At 40.0% G+C, this 22069-nt stretch overlaps 1 protein-coding gene across 4 annotated transcripts in view; it reads right to left on the reverse strand.

Annotated features, from left to right (window-relative positions):
• LOC142097611 (putative E3 ubiquitin-protein ligase UNKL) overlaps positions 1 to 22069 on the reverse strand; it is a 49930-nt gene that overhangs the window by 26297 nt on the left and 1564 nt on the right. For all 4 annotated transcript variants that reach the window (XM_075179609.1, XM_075179607.1, XM_075179608.1 and 1 more), the window contains exons 2-4: positions 21545 to 21754; positions 2088 to 2264; positions 938 to 1071 (exon numbers count right to left, since the gene is read on the reverse strand). In XM_075179609.1, coding sequence (XP_075035710.1) covers positions 938 to 1071; positions 2088 to 2264; positions 21545 to 21754 — 521 coding nt within the window. The remainder of the gene's footprint in view (positions 1 to 937; positions 1072 to 2087; positions 2265 to 21544; positions 21755 to 22069) is intronic.

Raw genomic sequence — 22069 nt, forward strand, 5'->3', positions numbered from 1 at the left:
CTACTCACCTAGAACATCAGGGAGATTATGTTGCCCCCACCGGATCCTGCTTATCTTGTGAAGTGGGCAGGGCCATTATTACACAGAGGTGGGGAGGGCATGATAATGTGAATCTCACGTGTGGTTTAACAGAATGATGAACACAGGCAATTCTGTGAATTGCATCAGGGTGCAATTGCCCCCAAAAGTAGGCAAGTATTCCTTAAACATTGTCTACGTAAAATAAACGTAAGACTAGTCATTTGTGCAGTCAGTGACTTATGAGGTGTTAGCATATTTTGCACACAGTACAGTATTGATACTATTGTACAAATGTAACTCCGTCTCCTGGGTAACATTCCTTTTGCTTCTATATTGATCGGAGGAGCGAGGGGGGATAGGAGGTAGTGTTTGAGGGTCCATGAGCAGCAACGTCTGACGGTTCTCTAGCATCACTTATTACTGTAGAGAACGGATAACCTTTATTGCTGGGAAATGAATCCATTGCAATATGGTATTTTGTTACTTTGTAAGCATGTTTCACTGGGGCATGAGCTACGCATGGGTGTTCTCCTGTCGCACAAGCACTGATCTACAAAAATAACGCTGCATATTAAGAATCATTAAAGTGGGCGGGTTTAGAACCAATCTGTAGTCAGAGCATTAGATTATTCACAGGGTTACACCAACCTGTAGTTAAAGTAAACACCAGAACACTCATTAAACATAGAAAAAAAATGAACAAACACAAAAAGGTGTGGAACATGCCTGTATATAAAACAAAGGTTATTTGGCAAGCAGGACTATTCATAGAAGTCAATTTTAAAAAAGAAAAATATATATAATATTGCAAATCACAAAATGAAATTTAGTAGCATATTTAACCACTGCAGAGCCAAATACATAGTGCTTTCTGGTTCCTCTGGCACTGAAGTGTTTAAGCTGTTTACAGGCTTACCTTGCCATCTAGGATCCTCTCCTAGGATCTTCTCTATCATTGCCTGGCTAGCTAAGACTCCTGGCTGCAGGTCAGGAATCCCTTCACCACTCCCAAGTTGCCCATTTTGTAAGGCTTCCTGTGCTTGGATTTCCCTGTGCCACAAACCAAAATGTAGTACTTCAGACATTATGGATTCAAAGCAGCATGGCTGCCTAGCCCCTCATAAAGAAAAGGTCCAAGATATACATCAAAAGCCCGCAAAGCTCCCAGCATTTACTGCCATTTGTTTGTTCTTTTACAAGTGTAGATATAAATGGTGGTTAAAGTTTACCATAAAGGTCACACTCAAACTGGAGCTGCCATTACTGCATACAACTCCACTAGCGTCCATAAAGCAGGACTGTAAGAATCAGACTGTTGTTACAACAACAAGTTCCATCATCTCACCACAGCAGAGAGGCAGGAACACCCATTCACAATACTAGCATACAGCAGCTATTGTCATGTGAGGAGCAGAAAGAATGAAAAGGAGAACCGAAAGTCAAGAAACAAATAGGAAGCATTTTATAGTTTCTTATGAATTTTAATTATGATGAATTAACCATTCCAGAGGGCTACACATCCAAGTAATTGCTGTTCAAAGCTTTTAAATAAACAATGTATTTATTTTTTAATGGTATGCAATCCCCAGAATATGTACTTTGTGGCCTCTTTATACCACCGGGTATAAGGTGCATTGTATGTACTGCGATTTTTGCAGACTGGCTTTCCCCCATCATATGTATTTATGTTATACTTCATCTATTGCAACGTTTCCAATATAAATATGCATTGGTTCCATCATGTGATGCCATTTATATTGCCACCTTTGCTATAATATTAGTTTAGTCCAGTGTTAAAAGATGGTGTTATAAAAAGGGAACACTGCATTTATAAATGTACATGTGGTTCCTCCCATATCATCATCTATTTATATAGCGCCACTAATTCCGCAGCACTGATATCAAACATGAACAGTGCTGAAATAGCTGAGCCTCCGATAGGAAACAAAGCTAAATGTAACTACTAATTAATTTGATTAAGCTTTTGTAATGATTTATTTTAATCATAGCTAGTAAAAGTTTTAGTCATATACAGCCTGGGGCCGTGACAGAATTGAATTGCTTACCTTATGTCATAGACAGGAGGTCTAAGGTCATGTGGACCGTGGGCAAAGGCACAATGAGGTCCATTCTTCACACAATGCCCTCGAGCATCTGTTTCATGTATACAAGTACCGGTCTTGTAATAACGTAGATGATACTTCCTTTCTGTGTCGCCTGTTGTCCTATGCAAGTATGGACAACTGGAGGGAAATAAAAAAAAAATAATAATAATTTAATAAAACAGTAAGTTTGTCATGGAAACAAAAAACATACTGATTGAGCAGGAAATTGGGTAAAATCAATGTAACTTTTCTCTATAGATGGCTAAGTTCTTGTAAAGCTTTTGCATAAAAAACAAACATTGCAACATTACTTATAATTAACAAAGGGGAAGATCCATTTTAGCACGATGCGTCTCCACGCACGTTCCAGACACATTGCACCAATATTCTGGCAAGAATCTCAACTCATTATACCAGACACCGAAAAATGAGCAGAGATTCCTACGGTAAATGCCAGCAATAGGCGCAGCGCAATGTCAGCACAACACATCGCCAGCAATTTAATCTCCACCCAAAGAGTGTTACAACTGTAATGAAGGATGCCAGTGAAGTTAGGAACATTTATGCAGACACTTCCATAGAACTGCAAGGCTTTTATATGGTTTATGCTATTGGAAGGATTTGCAAGGTTAGTATTTTACATGCAAATACACAGACAAGTGGTTTAACTAGTTGTGAATTGGCCTGCTTACCCATAACACATGAAGTGAATAAATGGTTCTACTGCTCAAAGATCGAAAAGTTCCTTTTAACAGAAAATGGCAACTATACTTTTATTTATCCATTATGGAAACCATATACAAATGAACGAGGAGAACTCTAGGGGGTATTCAATTGTTAGCATTAACGGGAAAAAACGAGCGCTCAAAAAATATTACCGTTTATACGGTAATATTGCGCGAGAAAAGCGTTAATACGGTAGTTTACTCGCGGAATTTCAGCTCGCCGTTCAGGGAGCAGCGAGCTGAAATTGAGCGAGTAATTACCGTATTAACGCCAAGATTTTTTGAGCGCTCGTTTTTCCCCGTTAACGCTAACAATTGAATACCCCCCTAAATACACAATTTTAACTATAAAAATTAAAAAAGGCAGCATATCCCAACAACTGCATTACTATGGGTGTGTTCAGTAGCAAGTCCTATAGCATGCATTTTACAGTTAAAAAATAGATACATGGGAATAACCATGACAACATTGGGGATCACATTGTATCCTAGTCTGTGGAAACAGATTGTAAGTTATATGCAATTTCCCATCCTCAATGAACTTGGAAGTTTTACTTATAATGTATAACAAGTGATAACTGCAGCAAACATATAAAACTTACATTCAAATAACATTGTAAATCAGTCACAGAAAAATATGTCAATTTACAGGTGATTATGTTGATATTCCGTCCATTCTTTTCTTTCTATATCCCATCCACGTTCAGTAAAGAGAATTTAACAAATCAAGTTAAAATGTACCCCCACTGAAAAGTTTCTACTGGGTTGTGCACATAAATATGGGCTTAACAACAAATAATTCTACATTCTCAGCAATATACACCAAGCAAAGAAAACGTGTATTTTAAAACGAATCTTATTTTGATATCCAATCCTAGATGTGCGTTTTGTACACTAAGGGGCATATTCAATTGTTTAGTTTCCCCGCAGCGTTTAAACTATTACCGGTATTACGGTAATACTAAGCCGGAAATCCAGCGTCAAAAGTACCGTAATAACGGTATTTACACGCACTATTACAGTAATAACGGCAATAGTGCGCGCGCTACGTTACTTTAGGCAGTAACGCCAATAATTGAATATGCCCCTATGTTTTTCTCACAGTGGTTAGAAAATACAAGACAGTTGAACAAACATTGAACAACAATTGAAGACATCTAGAATTAATCTACATCTGCTGTATCTATACACTGCTATTTATGATTGCACAGGACATTACAACTAGGTCAATCTTTTTAATTCCTGTATTTGCTGCTATTTTCCTTTCAAATACAAATGTTTGCTAAATTATTTTTCTTGCTTTCCCTTAGAACTATATCCTCCTTCACACTTCCTGCAACACACACCTCTGTCCACATTGCCCCATCATTACTTCATTCATTTCTACTCAACACTCATGAACTGTTGTCCAACAGCCTCACCCTGTCACCAGAAACTAAAAGGACCCACATCTTACAATCATCTTTCTTAGCTTTCTTCCTCCTTGCTTCTATTAGTTGGTGACATATCACCTAATCCAGGTTCCCCACACTTCTCCCACACACATATATCTGAACGCTACAGAAATCCAGCAAACCTCAAACGTATCACCTGTCTCCCCTCTCTTCCAAAGTCCTTTAAATGTGCCCTCTGGAATACACGCTATGTTTGTAACAAACTTACCTCCATACATGACCTCTACCTCTCATACAACTTCAACCTTATGGCAACAACAGAAACATGGATCACGCAATCAGACACTGCCTCACCTGCAGTCCTTTCACATGGTGGTCTCCATTTCACCCACACCCCCAGACCTGGAAGAAGACAAGGAGGTGGACTACTTCTCTTCCCACAGTGCACGTTCACAGTTCTTTGAAGTACATACGGTTAGGATTTTTATCCCATTCTCTATGCGTGTTGCTGTCATCCATCGTCCCCCTGGACCCCACCAACAATTTCTTGAACACTTCTCTGCATGGCTCCCTCACTTATCTTCTGACATCCCCACTATCATCATGGGCGATTACAACATCCGTATTGCTAATCCACATTCCAATGCCACTTCAAAGCTGCTCTCTCTAACCTCCTCACTTGAGCTCTACCAGTGGGTTGAACCCACTACTCATCAGGATGGTCACTGTCTTGATCTTGTTTTTTCTAAACTATGCTCAGTTTCTAATTTCCTTAACACTCCTTTCCCCCTCTCGGATCATCACCTTATTAGCTACATGCTCACTCCCAGTTCTTTAACCTTTCTGCTGTCAAACTCTTCCAAGCTGACTCATACCCGCAGGAATATTACCGTATATACTCGAGTATAAGTCGACCCGAATATAAGCCGAGGCACCTAATTTTACTACATAAAACTGGGAAAACTTATTGACTCGAGTATAAGCCTAGGGTGGAAAAGAGCGCTAAATTAAAAACCTAAATGAAAATGATAGGTTCAATCTATGAAATCATTTCTAGCTAGATGACAAGGAACATTCATAAATGATTATGAAATCATTGGGTACAAACTAACTTAAATAAAGGGGGAGGGGGAGAGAGAGGGGGAGAGAGGGGGAGGGGGAGGGGGAGAGGGAGAGGGAGAGGGAGAGGGGGAGGGGGAGGGGGAGAGAGAGGGGGAGAGAGAGGGGGAGGGGGAGGGGGAGGGGGAGAGGGAGAGGGAGAGGGAGAGGGGGAGAGGGAGAGGGAGAGGGAGAGGGAGAGGGAGAGGGAGAGGGAGAGGGAGAGGGAGAGGGAGAGGGAGAGGGAGAGGGAGAGGGAGAGGGAGAGGGAGAGGGAGAGGGAGAGGGAGAGGGAGAGGGAGAGGGAGAGGGAGAGGGAGAGGGGGAGGGAGAGGGAGAGGGAGAGGGGGAGAGGGAGAGGGAGAGGGGGAGAGGGAGAGGGGGAGAGGGAGAGGGAGACTTTCAATGCATACTGTGCATATGATGCGTTTTTATATAATATCTTAGCAGCATACAGTTGTTCTATGATAGCAATATCTAGTGTCTCCAAACCTATGTCTGCTTACCTGTCAGCCGCCGGGAGGGAACATCAGTATAGTGAGCTGCCGTTGCTGAGATCAAGACAGATGAATGGAGAAGGCAGTGTCCAAAAGATGCCGCTATGCCGTTATTCCTGACTACAGGTGGAAGCGGACATAGGGTGAGATTTTTTGTTACCTACCCGGCAGTGGAACGCATATGCGTTCCAACAACAGGAAGTTCGGCATTTGGAACGCAAGTTTGCGTTCCAAATGCCGAACTTCCTGTTGTTGGAACGCATATGCAGAAGTTGACAGCCAGGGACCGGACACCAGGTAAGTTCACCCGTGTATAAGCCGAGTGCCCTTTTTCAGCATACAAAAGTATGCTGAAAAACTCGGCTTATACACGAGTATATACGGTAACTATTGAGTTTCAACAGTTTTCCACCTCTCTCCAACACCTTCTCTCCCCAATTTCTACATTCTTCTCCAGTTATGGCAGTTCCTCATTTTCACCAAACCCCAACAACTGCCCTTGATCAAGTGGCTCCAGCGACTCTTCAAACTCTGCGCAGACTTAATTGTCAACCGTGGAACACTAAATTAATCTACAAAAACTCTCTCATAAAGCTGAACGTCACTGGCGTAAATCTTGTACCTCTAATGATTTCAGCGCATATACTGTTATCTACCACTCCTATCGAAATGGTCTGGACGCTGCTAAACAAGCACACTTCCACTCTCTCATCTATGCTCAGGCTTCTAACCCCAAACGCCTTTTTAACACATTTAAATCTCTATTTAATTCTCCCACCCCAAACCCTTCTACTACCATAAGTGCTTCCTATTTCAAGGACAAGATTGAGAAGACCAGACTTGAAATGGTATCTCCCTGGACTAGCAATTAGCTCAATTCCTTCCCAGCATCCTCTGACACCCTCTTCATTTGATCCCACAAATGAAGATTAAGCATCTACTTATCTTCCTACTCTACCTCCTGTCCTCTTGATCCCATACCCTCACAAATTGGTAGGTCCTTATCTTGTATGCTTATCCCACCACTAACTAAAATCTCAAATCTCTCTCTCTATTGGTATCTTTCCATCACTATTCAGGCATGCAGTGATTACTACAATTCTAAAAAAAAAAACTACATTCTGACCCACTATCAAATTACCGCCCCATCTCTCAGCTCCCGTGCCCTTCTAAACTTCTCTAGAAAATTGCCTACACTCGCCTAAAACACTTTTCCTTTCTGCAAACCACCTATTGGATCCTCTTCAATCAGGCTTTCGCTCTCAACACTCCACAGAGACTGCGCTGACCAAGGTTGTCAATGATCTGATCACAGCTAAAATAAAGGCGATTACTTTCTTCTAATTCTCCTGGATCTCTCTGCTGCATTCAACACTTGATCACTCTCTCCTCATACAGAAGCTACAATCCCTAGGTCTTGAAGGCAGTCCTATCCTGGTTCTCAGCCTACCTATCTAATCGCTCTTTGGGGCATATTCAATTGTTTGACTTGCCCGCCACGTTAAAAGTATTACCGTTATTACGGTAATACTAAGCCGGATTTCAGCTCGCAGCTCCCTGAGCTGTAAATCCCACCCCGCAAATTCTCTGCTTAGGTGTAATCCTTGACTCGCAACTATCCTTTGTTCTCCACATCAACTCTATATTTACATCATGCTGCATACATCTAAAAAACATTTCCGGAATACGTACATAGATCACACAAGACACTGCAAAAACTTTAATTCATGCACTCATCTCCCCCATCGACTATTGTAATTTCCTCATTACTGGTCTTCCCAAAATCAGACTTGAGCTCCTACAATTTATTTTGCACACAGCAGCTAGATTTATTTTCCTTGCAAACCGTTTTACATCTGCTGAGTCAATCCAATATAAAACTCTTCTACTAACATACAAGGTCATCAACAAAATTGCACCAACATACATCTCCTCACTTATCTCAAAATATCTCCCAACACGACACCTCCGTTCTGTACAAGATCTGCGTCCCTCCTCCACTCTCATCACATCCTCCCATTCTCGGTTACAGGACTTTTTGGGCTGCACCCACTTTATAGAATTCATTCCCTTGCACCACAAGACTTTCCGCTAGTCTTCAAACCTTCAAGCTTTCTCTGAAACCCCACCTCTTCGACAAGCTTATAGTATACCTCTACCACCCTCTTAATCTCCCTAGGTTACCCTTTTACCACCCTCTACACAGCTAACACAAGACAACTGCTCTCTGATCAACATAGGTGTGTGACTGAGCATACAACCCACTCAAAACTTTGTAACCTTTGCATTCTACCTGGACAAATATTCAATATGATGTAGCACTTACATTTTTGTATCAAACCATTGTCCCATAGACTGTAAGCTTGCGAGCAGGGCCTTCTTACTTCTCTGTATGTATTACCCAGTATTGTATTATTACTGCTTGTTCCCAATTGTAAAGTGCTACGGAATCTGCTGGCGCTATATAAATAAATGTTGATGATAATCTAAGCAGCAAGACATTCCAATAAACGTATAGATAGAAAGAATAGGCTGAGAGACCATTATCGAATGATTGTTTGAAGAGAGAGCTTTAAAAGGCAAACACACACATACCACTAGAGCACAGTACAAGAATAAAACAAACTTGGATTAGCAGTTTAGGTATAACTGGATCCCTGACCACCTCAGTCATTTCACTGGAACGAATGTGTAATGGGTCAATAAAGAAGCAACGATATTACTGGAAGAACCAGCCAACCCAAAGCAAACACAGGTGTACAACAGATGCCACAAATGTTATCTTTGGTCAACTACGTTCCACCTGCTCTACCTGTATAAGACAAACAACTTAAAATTCTGTAACTTCTTAGAGCATGGGGACAACCTTTTTCTATCAGTGCGCCAGAAAAATTCTTTTTACACATACTAATTAATTTATTTATAATATATATATATATATATATATATATATATATATATATATATATATATATATATATATATATATATATATCTATCTATATGTCAAAGTATTCTGGTATAGGGTGCTATGTACAATATATTTATTTCTTATTTTACAATGCCAATATCATGGTAATCTTAATAGTAATGAGACCAACAAATAAATGTTCATGTTATGCCACACAATAAAGCCCCCATGTCATATTAAGCCACATGCTTAATTGGAGTCAGCATCTTTTGTTCCACAATGGAACCTGGGAGCTGCTTCCCTAAAGAGCCGAAGAGGAGTGAATGCATGCTCACAGCAGCTTCAGTTCGCCCATCTGCGGCTTCTTTAGTGAGACAGCTGCGGAGCTCCGGCATGCCGGACAGAAGTAGTCCGTGTGCCACGTGTAGTCCGTGTGCCACGTCTAGCACACGTACCGGTTTCAGACTCCTGTCTTAGAAGATCGAAACCCCTTGAGGCCAATTCCAGCTGTAAATCTTTTATTACCAAATAAATGCTACCAACTTCCAGCAATTGCTGAACCTACAACCTGCTAACCCAACTGATAAATTATAAGGATTATTAACTCCCTGAATCTTATAATGTATAGGATTATACAAGAAAGTTCATACCCAGACAAGCCACTTTCCATACGTCCCAACATATGCATTGAAATTGAGGTGCTTTTGGCTACAATTACGTATTATTTACCTGCCAACACGCCATACACTTTTACTTATTTTAACACACAAACACAGGACTTTGGTTTGGTATGTATATTTGCTTTAATATAGCCATCATAGCCAACCTACAGCTCCGTCAACTGTTGTGGAACTATCAATCCCAGCATATGCATGAACTTGTAGACCCACAACTGATGGAAAGAAACAGGTTGACAAGCCAACAGACAAAGTCAATGCCATCTTTTTCTCAGTAGCTTATCACAGCAGAGATTGGACCACTTTACCTGCCTAGTCTGTTTCCAAAAAGGGCTAAATAATTTCTCTTAATTCTTCGCGCCACCCGTTTAGATCGGCTGATTATGTGATTTCACTGCTTGCATTAGAAGGGAAGCACTTCCAAGGATTCTAGGCTCTCATGCAAATGCTTTTGGAAAAGCATTAAAGAAAAACATTTTGCAGAAAGACAGTGTAACTGGCTTGCATAACACATCAGCATTAACCAGGTGAGTGTGTAGACTGAGCTGCATTTCATTTTCATCATATCAATGCTGTCATAGCAACAGAGAATAAGCAGCGGATGGCAGACTGCCAAGTATCTTCCTGTAACTTAGGCTGCAGGCTGTGGAAGTAAAAATAAAAGGTGAACGATTCCAAGAGGCTTTGGTAAGATCTTATTATGCATCATTGTTTGTGTTTCCATAGCATTAGACAATATGATATTTGAATCTTAGGTTTATTTTAGTGCGTTTCATGAAAATTAAAGAGACTAAATTTAACAACTGCACATGGTCTACTTAGGCTACTAATTAAACAACACCAGTTGCTAAATGGGAAAAAAAAAAAGAAGATACACATACATCTTCCATCATCTCTATCATGTCCTCCTTAGTTGTGGTTACATGATTGTTATGTAACAGAATGTTAGGGAGCAAAACATGTGATATCTTTAGCTAGCTTATGACCTACACTGAAACACGTGTTTACTAGGGTTTAGAAAGCATGTGAACGGAAACAATGAATTTTACTGACAGACGCAAAAGCCACTCATGTTTCTACATGCATTTGGGTGTGGAGGTTTCTCAGAAAATTTGTGCTCAATTCAATGCAAGTTGACCACATTGATGTCAATGGAGTGTCCGCCTCTACCTCCTGAATGCTAAATCGGTCACTTCACCTTACTCATCCTCCTTGACCTCTAAGCAGTTTAAAAATAGGTGACCAACCTGTTCTCCTCAACACCCTTCACAGCACTGTTCCCTCCAGGTTCAACCCCTATGTTTCGGAACATTTGTGACATCCTCTCAACTAAAAAAAATTTGTAGAAATCAGAGATGGGTGGTGGACAACCCTAGTTGAAGTGACATGGAATAACCCAGAGGTAAATGTAACAAGCTGAGAGTTTTCCTGCGGGTTTGAAAAGTGGAGATGTTGCCTAGAGCAACCAATAAGATTCTAGCTATCATTTTGTAGAATGTACTAAATCATCATCACCATTTATTTATATAGCGTCACTGATTCCACAGCGCTGTACAGAGAACTCATACACATCAGTCACTGCCCCATTGGAGCTTACAGTCTAAATTCCCTAACACACACACACACACACACACACACACACACACAGAGACAGACTAGGGTCAATTTTGATAGCAGCCAATTAACCTACTAATATGTTTTTGGAGTGTGGGAGGAAACCGGAGCACCTGGAGGAAACCCACGCAAACACGGGGAGAACATACAAACGCCACACTGATAAGGCCATGGTCAGGAATTGAACTCATGGCCCAAGCGCTGTGAGGCAGAAGTGCTAACCACTTAGCCACATAAATAAGTGATAGCTAAAATCTCATTGGTTTTTAAAACACACACGAAAACACTCAGCTCGATACATTTATCCCCCAGTCTTTTGTCAACTCCTCTTTCAAAACATTGCCTGAATATGCCCTTATCTCACTCATTACCATATACTTTATCTATGTTCTCATTAGCAACCTCCTGCTATCTGGCCTTACGATCATCCATCTATCCACTATACAGTCAGGCCCGGCGCTCCCATTAGGCAAGGTTAGGCAATTGCCTAGGGCGCCGGGACCTGCAGGGCGCCTCGAAATTAAAAAAAAAACGGAAATCCACGAGGAGGAAAGGAGGGAAGGGGCTATTGAATCTTACCTGCATGAAGCTGCTCCTCTCTGCTCTGTCTTCTCCCCTCCGCTCACTGACAGTGACAGGCCGTGATGATGATGTAAGTTAAAGAAAGACATGGGGAGGGGCGATTTTCACACGGGGGGGGGGCGTCGATTTTCACACTGTGCCTAGGGCGCCAAGGACCCTAGCACCGGCGCTGTATACAGTGTCCTAAATACAGAAACAGATCTTCCTCTCTCACAACTCAGGTGCTATTCCCTACTTATGTAACTCCCTACCCCACCTGACCATTCTAACCTTCAATGTTTCAAGTGTGGTCTCAAAACACACCTCGTTACTATAGCCTATCATCCCCCACCCCTCTAGCGTGATATTACCCCACCCCGGATATGTTTGATCAGCTCCAGTCTCACTGGCTCCTACCGCCATTGCTAGCCTTAGAGCATCTCCACCCTCTGCCTCTCGTCTGCACCTCCTTCATCAACCTCCTATGTATTTGTTCTGCTTTTAAGGGAGATTTGTATTTTCTATGATTTGTCATTCTGACTGTCCAGCGTTGCAGAGTTTTGCGGTGCCTTACAAATAAACGATGATGGAGATTAACAGAGTACAATGTTTAATACCATATTATGCTGCCAAGTTTTCCTCATTAGTTTTATTAATGTATAAACAATTTTTTTTTTTTCCTGGACCAAAGTCACTGACCCAAAACTAATAGCATAATACAACAGACATACGATAATAAATCTGCTTTTAAAACTGAAAAACAAGCTAGGATTAGCATGTAGCTGAATTGCCTCCAATTGAAATAATGAATTTTAGGGCCATTCTAAGTCATTTATATAATGAGAAATTTGGAAAAGAAACTACACCATGGTGGGGAAATTGTCTCCAAAGATACAATGACTGGTAAACCCAAATGTGCGCCTAAGCTTTAAAACAAAGTCTGAGGGCTAGATTTACTAAGCTGCGGGTTTGAAAAAGTGGGGATGTTGCCTATAGCAACCAATCAGATTCTAGTTGTCATTTTATAGAAGGTACTAAATAAATGAAAGCTAAAATCTGATTGGTTGCTATAGGCAACATCCCCACTTTTTCAAACCCGCAGCTTAGTAAATCTAGCCCTGAGTGTCTGTTGACTGGATATATATACTGAGAAACAAAAAAGCCAAAACATTACATTTGTTTTTATACCAGACCATTTACACTACATTTGTGGTTTCAAAAAGGCAGACCTAGCACAGTGGCGGACCAAGGGGGGGAAGGGGCGATCAGGGCATTCATCCCCCCTAGCAGCAGAAAGTCTACCTTTAAAATAGGTCCCAGTCGCCGATCAAAACGGGAGGGGGCGTGCCCAATCGAGCAGAAGGCGTGGCTAAATGCGGGCCAGCCAGAGTAAAGGAGGGGCGCGATTATGCAAAATCACCCCTCCTAAACATAAAGTCTAGGTCCGCCCCTGATCTAGCATGCTATCCTTATGTAGAAATGGAAACAAGCTTATTGGGGAAAGCAGTGGGGTAGAACACTCTCATGGCGCTCAATCACCCTCCTGCACCGACACAATGAACTGGAGTGGGAACACTAGTGAGAAACACAAGGGGAAGTATGTTCAGAAAATATTACATGTTGAGCCTTCAGAGCATAATCTCTTCCATGTAATGGGGGATGAGCCCTTCCCTTCACCCTAATCTGCTAGCATCAAAGCGATTTAACGCTATGAACAACTTTCAACTGGAAAATTGCCCATCTAACTCCTAGAAAAACACCGACAAAAAAAAAAAAAAAAATTTTTACTCACCGTAAAATCGATTTCTCTTAGTCCATTGGGGGATATTGAGATACATGGAGTATAGTAGTGGGACTAGGAGTTTAGGTACTTAACTTTGATCTTCACTCTCCTCCCCTACTATACCCCTCCCCTTCTGTGGATAGTGTGCCCCAATGGTAGGAAAGAAAACAATAAATCAAAAGCACAAAACACAATTCAAACTTAGTCAATCTGCACTCAAAGTATCCAAAACAATATACAGGTCAGCCAGATTGTGGAGGTAAGCAACAGTAGCACTGAAATTCACTAGCGGCCATTAACCTGGTAAAATTTAACAAATAAACGATTATCTTGCTCACACACAATTAAGAGTTCATCTCTAATGTCATATCATTGCAGATAAGTAACCGGTAAACAATCAGGATTGTTATTATGCAATAAAATGGTCAGAACAATCACACTGGAGAGAGATAGGAGAACAGCCTGGAAGCTAGCAGCAACGATTTACAGCACCACTTATTACAAACATGTGACCCAATCAAAACCAATAAAAATGTAGGAATGCAGCATTCCTGCAAAGATGGAATCTGCCGAATGTAAACACAGAAGCAGAAAGGAGACAGGAAATATTATGAGACGATCATATAGGGGGGAAGTTCATAAGCAGCAGTGACATCAGTTTACGCAATCGATCACACCATGGTTCAGATCTGGACTGGCCACCAAATCTGTAGCACTCACTACGCCTAGCCCACAAACATACGAGTTGTGACTGTATACACCTGTAGTGTTGGCAACTAAACAAGCTTTAAAAATACATTACAGACATGTGAAGAAATCTAAAAAAAACTAAAAGGCATGGGGGGGGGGGGGGGAATAATAATGAAACAAATACACTAATGGTTTTATCGTATAAGTAAACAAGGAGATCTTCTAACAGCAACACAGAAGTACTCATAAGTGTCTTATGTTGTGGCAAAGTATATGTTTAATGTGTTCTCAACGCACATTCAATGAGGAAGGATGCCGATGAACTAAAAATGAATGTTCGCCAAATGGAGCAATATACACACACACAAAAGTTCAATAAAATCTACCTCGATTTTGCAGCGCTCTGAAGTGTTAACAAGCATTAAATACAATATAGATTTCCAATCAATACCTCCAGTCTCTTGTAGTCTCTATAAAGTCCCCATTCCAAACCAAATGGGAACTTTACCTCACATTGTATATCCAAATGCATCAACCATACAGAGATGCACGTTAGACAGATTATATCTCACGCCGGCCAGGCTCCAAGTAATATGGCCCTCCCAGACAAAATTATGTTGGCGTCCGTTCGACCAAACAGCTGATATATTTCATGTATTTTGGTCTTGCCCTGTTATACACCCTTTCTGACGAGAGGTCTTTGACTTTTGCTCTTCTGTCATGGGCCGCTCTATCGACGTGGATCCAGGCCTCATTTATATCCAGCCTCCCTCCCTAAACAAGACAGATATCTTTTGGGCCACATTTTGATAGCAACCAGAGAAGAGATAGCCCAAAATTGGAAGGTTGCTACTCTCCCTACAATATCCAAAATCATCTCTAAAGACCAACGCAATTTAGAGATGGAGATGATTGATACACCCTACTCTACGGCCCCCATTATGAAGTGGCTAAAGTAGCATATTTATGTTACAGAAGGAGCCGGAGCATCTGCTGGATCTTCTAACCTTTCTTCTTCCCCCTTACCACAAACCCCGATTGAAACCTCTCAGGTCGATTAGTAGGATAAGGGTTTTATCTTCCACCATGGGAGGACCTTTGCTTCTTTAGGGGACTATGGTATGTCTTTTTTGGATACGTTGATTGTATAATGTTTTTTCGTTTTCTCTTTACCTATGTTATCTTGCATTACTCATTGAGCAACTTTTCCTTTCCCCTCCCGATGGTGGGACTCTCTGGGCCCTTCCTCCTTCCACCCCCTCTTCCTCTTGCATTGATTAAACACTCTATGTTCTGTACCCCATATTTATGCAAAAAAATTTCAATAAAATTTTTATTGATATCCGGAGGTAGGCATGAGAGGGAGTGGGAGAGGGACCTGGGCCCCCCCTCGGAGGAGGATTACTGGAAAACCATAAGGGAACAGGTTGCCACCAGTTCTATTTCCACTTTAGTTAAGAAGAACGCTTATAAAATATACTATAGATGGTACTACACCCCTGACAAACTTACTAAAATGTTCCCCTCTAGTTCTCCATTATGCTGGCGGGGTTGTGGCCAGATGGGTTCTTTCTTACATATCTGGTGGTCCTGCCCTAAAACATCCTCCTTTTGGGACCGAGTTAGGGTCCTCCTCTCCTCCCTCCTTCCGTGCCCCCTTCTCCTCCCTCCTTCCGTGCCCCGTCCAGAAAGACCCATGGTCTTTTCTGCTCTGTTACCCTCTGATTGATGATGATAGACAGTCTGCAAAATTGGCTTCCCATGTGCTTGCAGCTGCGCGTTGCCTAGTGGCTAAGTCATGGAAACAAGTTGAACCCCCCACTATGGCGGCCTTACGATCCTATATTTGGTTCATTGCACAGATGGAACAGATTACATACCACCTTCATGATAAGGACGATAAATTCCACCAGATTCGGTCTCCTTGGCTTTACTTATAACCCCTTAGCTCCTGCACCAATTCCTTCCTGTTAAGTGATGTGCATAGGGGGCCTGACTCCTGAATCGGTTACCCCTGCCCCGAATACCTGGGTAATGCTCTCTCCTGAACTTATTTTTTTTTTTTTTTTTTTTTTTTTTAGAATAAAAGAAGATAAAGGGAAGAATGTTCTCTTTTTATTTTTATTATCTATCTATTTTCTTTAGGTGACGACCAGTGCCCCCCCCCCCCACCCCCCACTATACTATTATAAAATGTTATTGATGTTTGAATATCCTGAGTAACAATGGTATTCTTACCTGTCTCCTCAATGGCATTCTGTTGATGTCTTGCATATCCATTACTTAATTTTCTGTTACATTGTTATTTATTCATGTTTTGCTTTGCTTTCTGTTTTGTTTTGTCTTTTCTACTTCTGCAATGTACTAATTTGTTGATTCGTATCTGTATATCATTGCGATTTCTCAAAATAAATAGTTAAAAAAAAAATATTTAAGAAAAAAGAAAAAGAAAAACGCTATAGATTTCCATGGGAAGACTTATTTGGCAAGAGCTTGACACATTGGCCACACACTGAACAGGATGTAAACCAAGCTATAAATACAAGGACAACCCAAAGACTGTCTTATATGCTTACAAGTATCATTAATCACCAAAATTAAATTTTTCACATGTAAACTATATAGTAAAGCACAGTTCAGGGTTAATCCGATAATCCATTGCAGTTTTACTAATGTAAATTTATTTCCCCACTCCAGCAGCTCCTCCCACATCTGTGGGACAGGGCCCGGATGGAATACAGGACAAAAAGTAGAGACAGACTTGCTGAGACATCATTGGCCCCGCCCCAAACCACACTATGCATTACTGCCCATCTGTCAATCACTGAGGCGTGAAAAAGCCTGGTGCTTATATAGGTATAGACACTAGAGTTACAAGATACAAGAAAACAGTGCTAGTAATCAGACAAAATGACTAAATAATGAGGGTGTATCTATAATAAATATTTTTTTTTACTATATATCGCTCTCCATATCTATGTATAGCTCAAGAAATCTCATTAATCACTTAAACTAATGATCTGAATGTATTTTAGACTATTCTATAATGTAGCCACATTTTTAGCTTAAAACCTGCTAAACACTAAGATGAATCCACCAATCTATAAAAGATTATAGCTAGATTTCACAAGTGAAAAAGTTTGTATATATCACTAAAGTGGAGGCAGCCCCAATCAATATAAAAATGTCACTAATTCCTTGTAGAACATCAAGCCCCAACTTAACACACATTTACAAGCACGATTCACAGATCATTCAGTATAATCCAGCATATTTCAAACTTTGCGCCTTAGAAGGATGTTATAAATTGCAGGGATTCCCGTTGTATGTAATTCAGCAGCCTGTCCTGCTATTCACACAAAGGGCAAATCCTGTTATTGAATTAGTAGCAGTCACGGCGCACACAATCCTAGGAATTGGATGGATGTCTTCGTTGTGAAGTCGGTGTCATTCATCAGCCCGTCTTCACTGGCTCTTGCTGTTGACGGGATAGCAGATCTTGTGACTGAATTAGCAGTAGAAGCCACACACACGATCCTCTGAACTCTGTACAGCAGACTTAAAGCTGCATCCCATCAAACAGAACTTCAGTCACTTAGTTTCTGCACTTAATCATCCATTCAGTGTTCAGCAGTAGATTAGATTAATAAAAATCATAAGTGGCTCCAATAATATAAATGTATCAAACATTTGTACCCTGAACGGTTTCATTACAAAAGTAAGAGGGAATAATATACATATGAAATCCTACCTATACATAGCGAAACAAATATTTTATTAAATAGGTTCCCAGACTAACCCAACCTACTATTATGACATAACATGCCAATGTCCTAATGCAGGAAGACCAGAGTGGTTTAGCTGCAGATTACCGGTTTCCAGAATGAATGCTCCAAACTCAGGCTCCACTGAAGGTGTTTTGGACTTTCCCCTTCAATTGTGACCTAAAAACTATTAGTGTGCAGAATTTCAACTCTCTAACAACACACAATCTCAAGCAGATGCTCTTAAACTTTGAAGAAAAAGGAATGCATGATCAAGCCATGTTGCATTTAAATACTCAAACAATTACAGATTCCAATGAAAAAAAAAACAAAAACAAAGTTAAGAGTCGACTAACAAATAATATATATATATATATATATATATATATATATATATATATATATAAAAAACACATATATTTATTTTTTCTTTCATTATGTAGATCAGAAATTACATACTATATTCCACCTTCTTACATCCATAAAGAGAGACTGATAGTGTACAATTGCAATGAAGAACAAAAAGGCCCATAGCTTTGCTTGTATTGGAGAAGGAAGGAAACTGCATTTTGTCAGAGAACAAGTCACGCTTGCTGTCTGACTTTAATATACCGGTACAGATTACAAGATACTTTTATATTCTATGCCCACCTTTACAATACTGGATATCAATCTTGGGGACAATGTGCTAGACTGGATAAACCCATCTTTTCCACGTCCAAGGAAGAGGGATCACTTTTGGACATGAGAGATCATACTAGTGAAATGTAATTTATCTCAGTGCGGTTGTATATCGGAGAAACGACTTCATTTTCAAAGACAGGTTCTCCTGGTGGCTCCATCAAACTTTTAAGCACATATTGTGCTCCTATACAAGATTTGGCACTCAAATATTTTATAGTGCTTATGATTTGATCGGAATCTGTATTCTGTTAAAATGTAATAAAATAAATTTAAAAAATCTAGAGAGACTTTAGGCAGACAGGTACACAAGAAGTTATTGGTTTAAATTGTTGTCTTAAGAACACAACTATTAATCCAAAAAAGTTAAGATTCCATAACCCTGTAATAGCAGAATTTAAATAAACGTGTAGCAGTCACAAAATCTACTTCCAAGTGTGTTTTTCAGTAACTTGAGCTGCTAAATGTGTTCTTTTATCTTTAACAGATCCTGCAGGCAAGTGACGAGACTGAAAACAGGCTTAGGGAGGACTTTCTACTTCATTAATGAATTGGGGGCGTGTGTCCTTCTACTGGATCACTTCCTATTTAGCTCAAGGCTTTATTTTCAAACACGTAAAAAGCATGGCTGAAGGGGGTGTGTGTGCACAAGGGGGTGTGTACATTTCCCTAAACTGCAAACAAAGCAGAGATCTTTCATAAAGCACCCATTTCACATCACTTGTAAAATAAGCAACCCATGCCAAAAATTATGAAGCAATCTAGGACACAGAAAGCAACTGCAAAAACACATCAGAAGTGCACCATGCGAACAGCATAAAGTATAAATTATCGACTAAAGAACACTTTGGAAATGTGTTGCGCTTTCATGATAAATGTAGTAATTAATTTTTAAAGAGAATTAACAGAGCCTACAATATTCAGAAAGAAGCGCAACATATGATTTATACAAAAATGTTTCTTGGATGGGATATCGAACGGCGTTATTTTTTGTGCATTCAATCTTTTAATGTGTTAAACTTTTACAAGCATTGAGATATAAACAGACAGGAGTGCCCAAGATATGATCAATGACCAGTACAGCATCTGCACTTTGAAAGTAGTTTGCCCATGGTTAACACATCACAGGCAACACTCAAATCAAAGTGTCCCTCACTTAAAAAAATAAAAAAAAAAAGCGTAAAGAAAGTCCTGAATCACATATTGTTTCCAACAACTTTTCAACTAAAATGCTATATTTCTGTAGATGGGTAAATAGAGGCGTTCAGGAACACCACTGTTTAAAATGTTAAATCCATACTGTTCACCCACTGGTAAAAAACTGGAAAACTATTTTTTAAGCTTATTCTATGAATAAATGACACCCTCAAAACCTAAAACAATCCCTAGATTTCCTTCCAGTCAAAAAGAAAAAAAAATGTATCCTAATTTTAGTAGCTAATCATAATGTTCAAACGTTTTTTTCTCTTTAATTGTGGCACAACAATACAAAATAAAAGTGGCAATTAATTTAATTGCCAACACAAAACACTTATCAAGATTCATTTAACAAAGCCATACACATCAGCACTTGGTCACCATGGAAATGTTTAAGATAGAACTTTAATCTGCAATCAGCAACAACAATCCAAGTTTAGCAATACATTCACTGTAGATCTGTCAAGTGGTTTACAGCAAGCTACACAATGAAGGGGGCTCAGTATCAGGAGACCCCTACAGCACTGCAATTTGAGACATAAATTTTCAGATATCTAGGGCCAGATTTAAATTTAGCCGTAAATCCAGCAAGAAAGTGAAATTTTATACCTTGGCAAAACCACATTCTGTTGATCTGTATTACATGCACAGTCACGCAGTACTTTCCTTGCATATAAAATAATTAATTTGCACCCTTTGCACAGAAACTTGGTATGTCCAGGTCCAAACTTGCACCATATAGCTGGATTTGCTCTTAACTTTAAATGAATTTCCTGGTGCAGTTAGTGGTCACTTAAGCAGCATCATCATCAATTTATATAGCGTCAGCAGATTCCGTAGCGCTTTCCAACTGGGAACAAACAGTTATAAAAACAATACTGGGTAATATATACAAAAAGACATAAGAGGGCCCTGCTCGCAAACTTACAATCTATGGGAAAAATCCTGTATGTGTGAACACCCTCATCCTCCACAATCAATCATGTTCGGGGAGGGGGGGGGGGGGGGGGGGAGGGGGGCAGCTGCATGTGGCCCCTTTCTTATTTGCAGCCTTAAACACTTCCGACACAAAAAAAAATAATTTCACATTTCAGTTGTAATGACTAATTAAATCAATGTTTCCAGTATAACAATCATCCCCAAATAAACTTGTATGTGTGTCATGGAAAATATTAGGATATGACTGATCAATTATTTGTAAAGCTCAGAAAAAAATACTGTAATGTCATGCTCATTCTTTCCCCCCCCCCCCATGTCTTTCTTTTTGAATATATGAAATCTTGCAGAGTCCTTATCAACTCTCAAATTCGCTTAGACCATCACTGGCGATGGCTGAGGCCGCCGGTGGAAGTGAAAAAATTGAAGAAAAAACCCAAAATAAAAACAAAAACATATAACCAATATAATGCAAAGCATCCCTGAAATACTTGCTGAACATGATTTATAAATATTTTCAGATTTAACTTATTTAAAGTTTATAGTCAGATGCAAGATGCAAATAAAAATAGACCTTACTTTGCATACATATAGAGTAGAACAGTTGGTTAATCTAAATGATCTGCGTGTATGCAATGGGGCCTCATAGCAGGGTACATTCAAATCAACAGTACACATCACTCAGTGCATCATGTTTCAACCAAAGGACCCAACTACAAATAACTATATTTCCAAGAGCAAAAAGAGATCATTATTCAAATTCCTGGTATTCATTTCTGATTACATAATTAAAAGTTGATATTACAAACAGCAAAATAAAGAATCAATAAGTGAGATTGGCAATTAAAACAAAACATGCACCAACAAGCAGGAAAAAAGAGCAAACTTACTCGTCTCCATCTGGGCACATTCCTGTGGTTTCATCGTATTTTGTACAATAAACATCTGGGCTATAGTTAAATGTCCCGTCACGTCTTCGGATGGGTCTGCGACGACGTTGATTTAAGAAATGCCAGTGAAAACAGGTAAAAGGTCTATGCTGGGTACATTTGTGCTGTAAAAACAGCGGGCACTGCTCGGTCCTAAATTCTTTTAGATACCTAAGGGGGGAGGAGGAGTGGGAATAGAAATAAAACTTGGTAAGTGCTGCATAAGGCATTAAATATCATCATTAATTGTTATTTCAGCATTTTGTGTAGTCTGATGAAAAACTTCACTGAACATTACAGTCACGCAATAAATATACTTAACACGCAATTGGCACAATGTTAAAACAAAACAGCAATGTTTATTATAGCTCTGCTGCAGTAAAGTTTCAAATGTAATAAAAAGACAGACCGAGACCAACAACACAGCAATCACCCTCCTGAAATAAGGAGGGTGGACAGCAATTCTCAGTTTGTTGGCACACCATA

This window comes from Mixophyes fleayi, chromosome 7, assembly GCF_038048845.1.
Source record: "Mixophyes fleayi isolate aMixFle1 chromosome 7, aMixFle1.hap1, whole genome shotgun sequence".
Lineage (NCBI taxonomy): Eukaryota > Metazoa > Chordata > Amphibia > Anura > Limnodynastidae > Mixophyes > Mixophyes fleayi.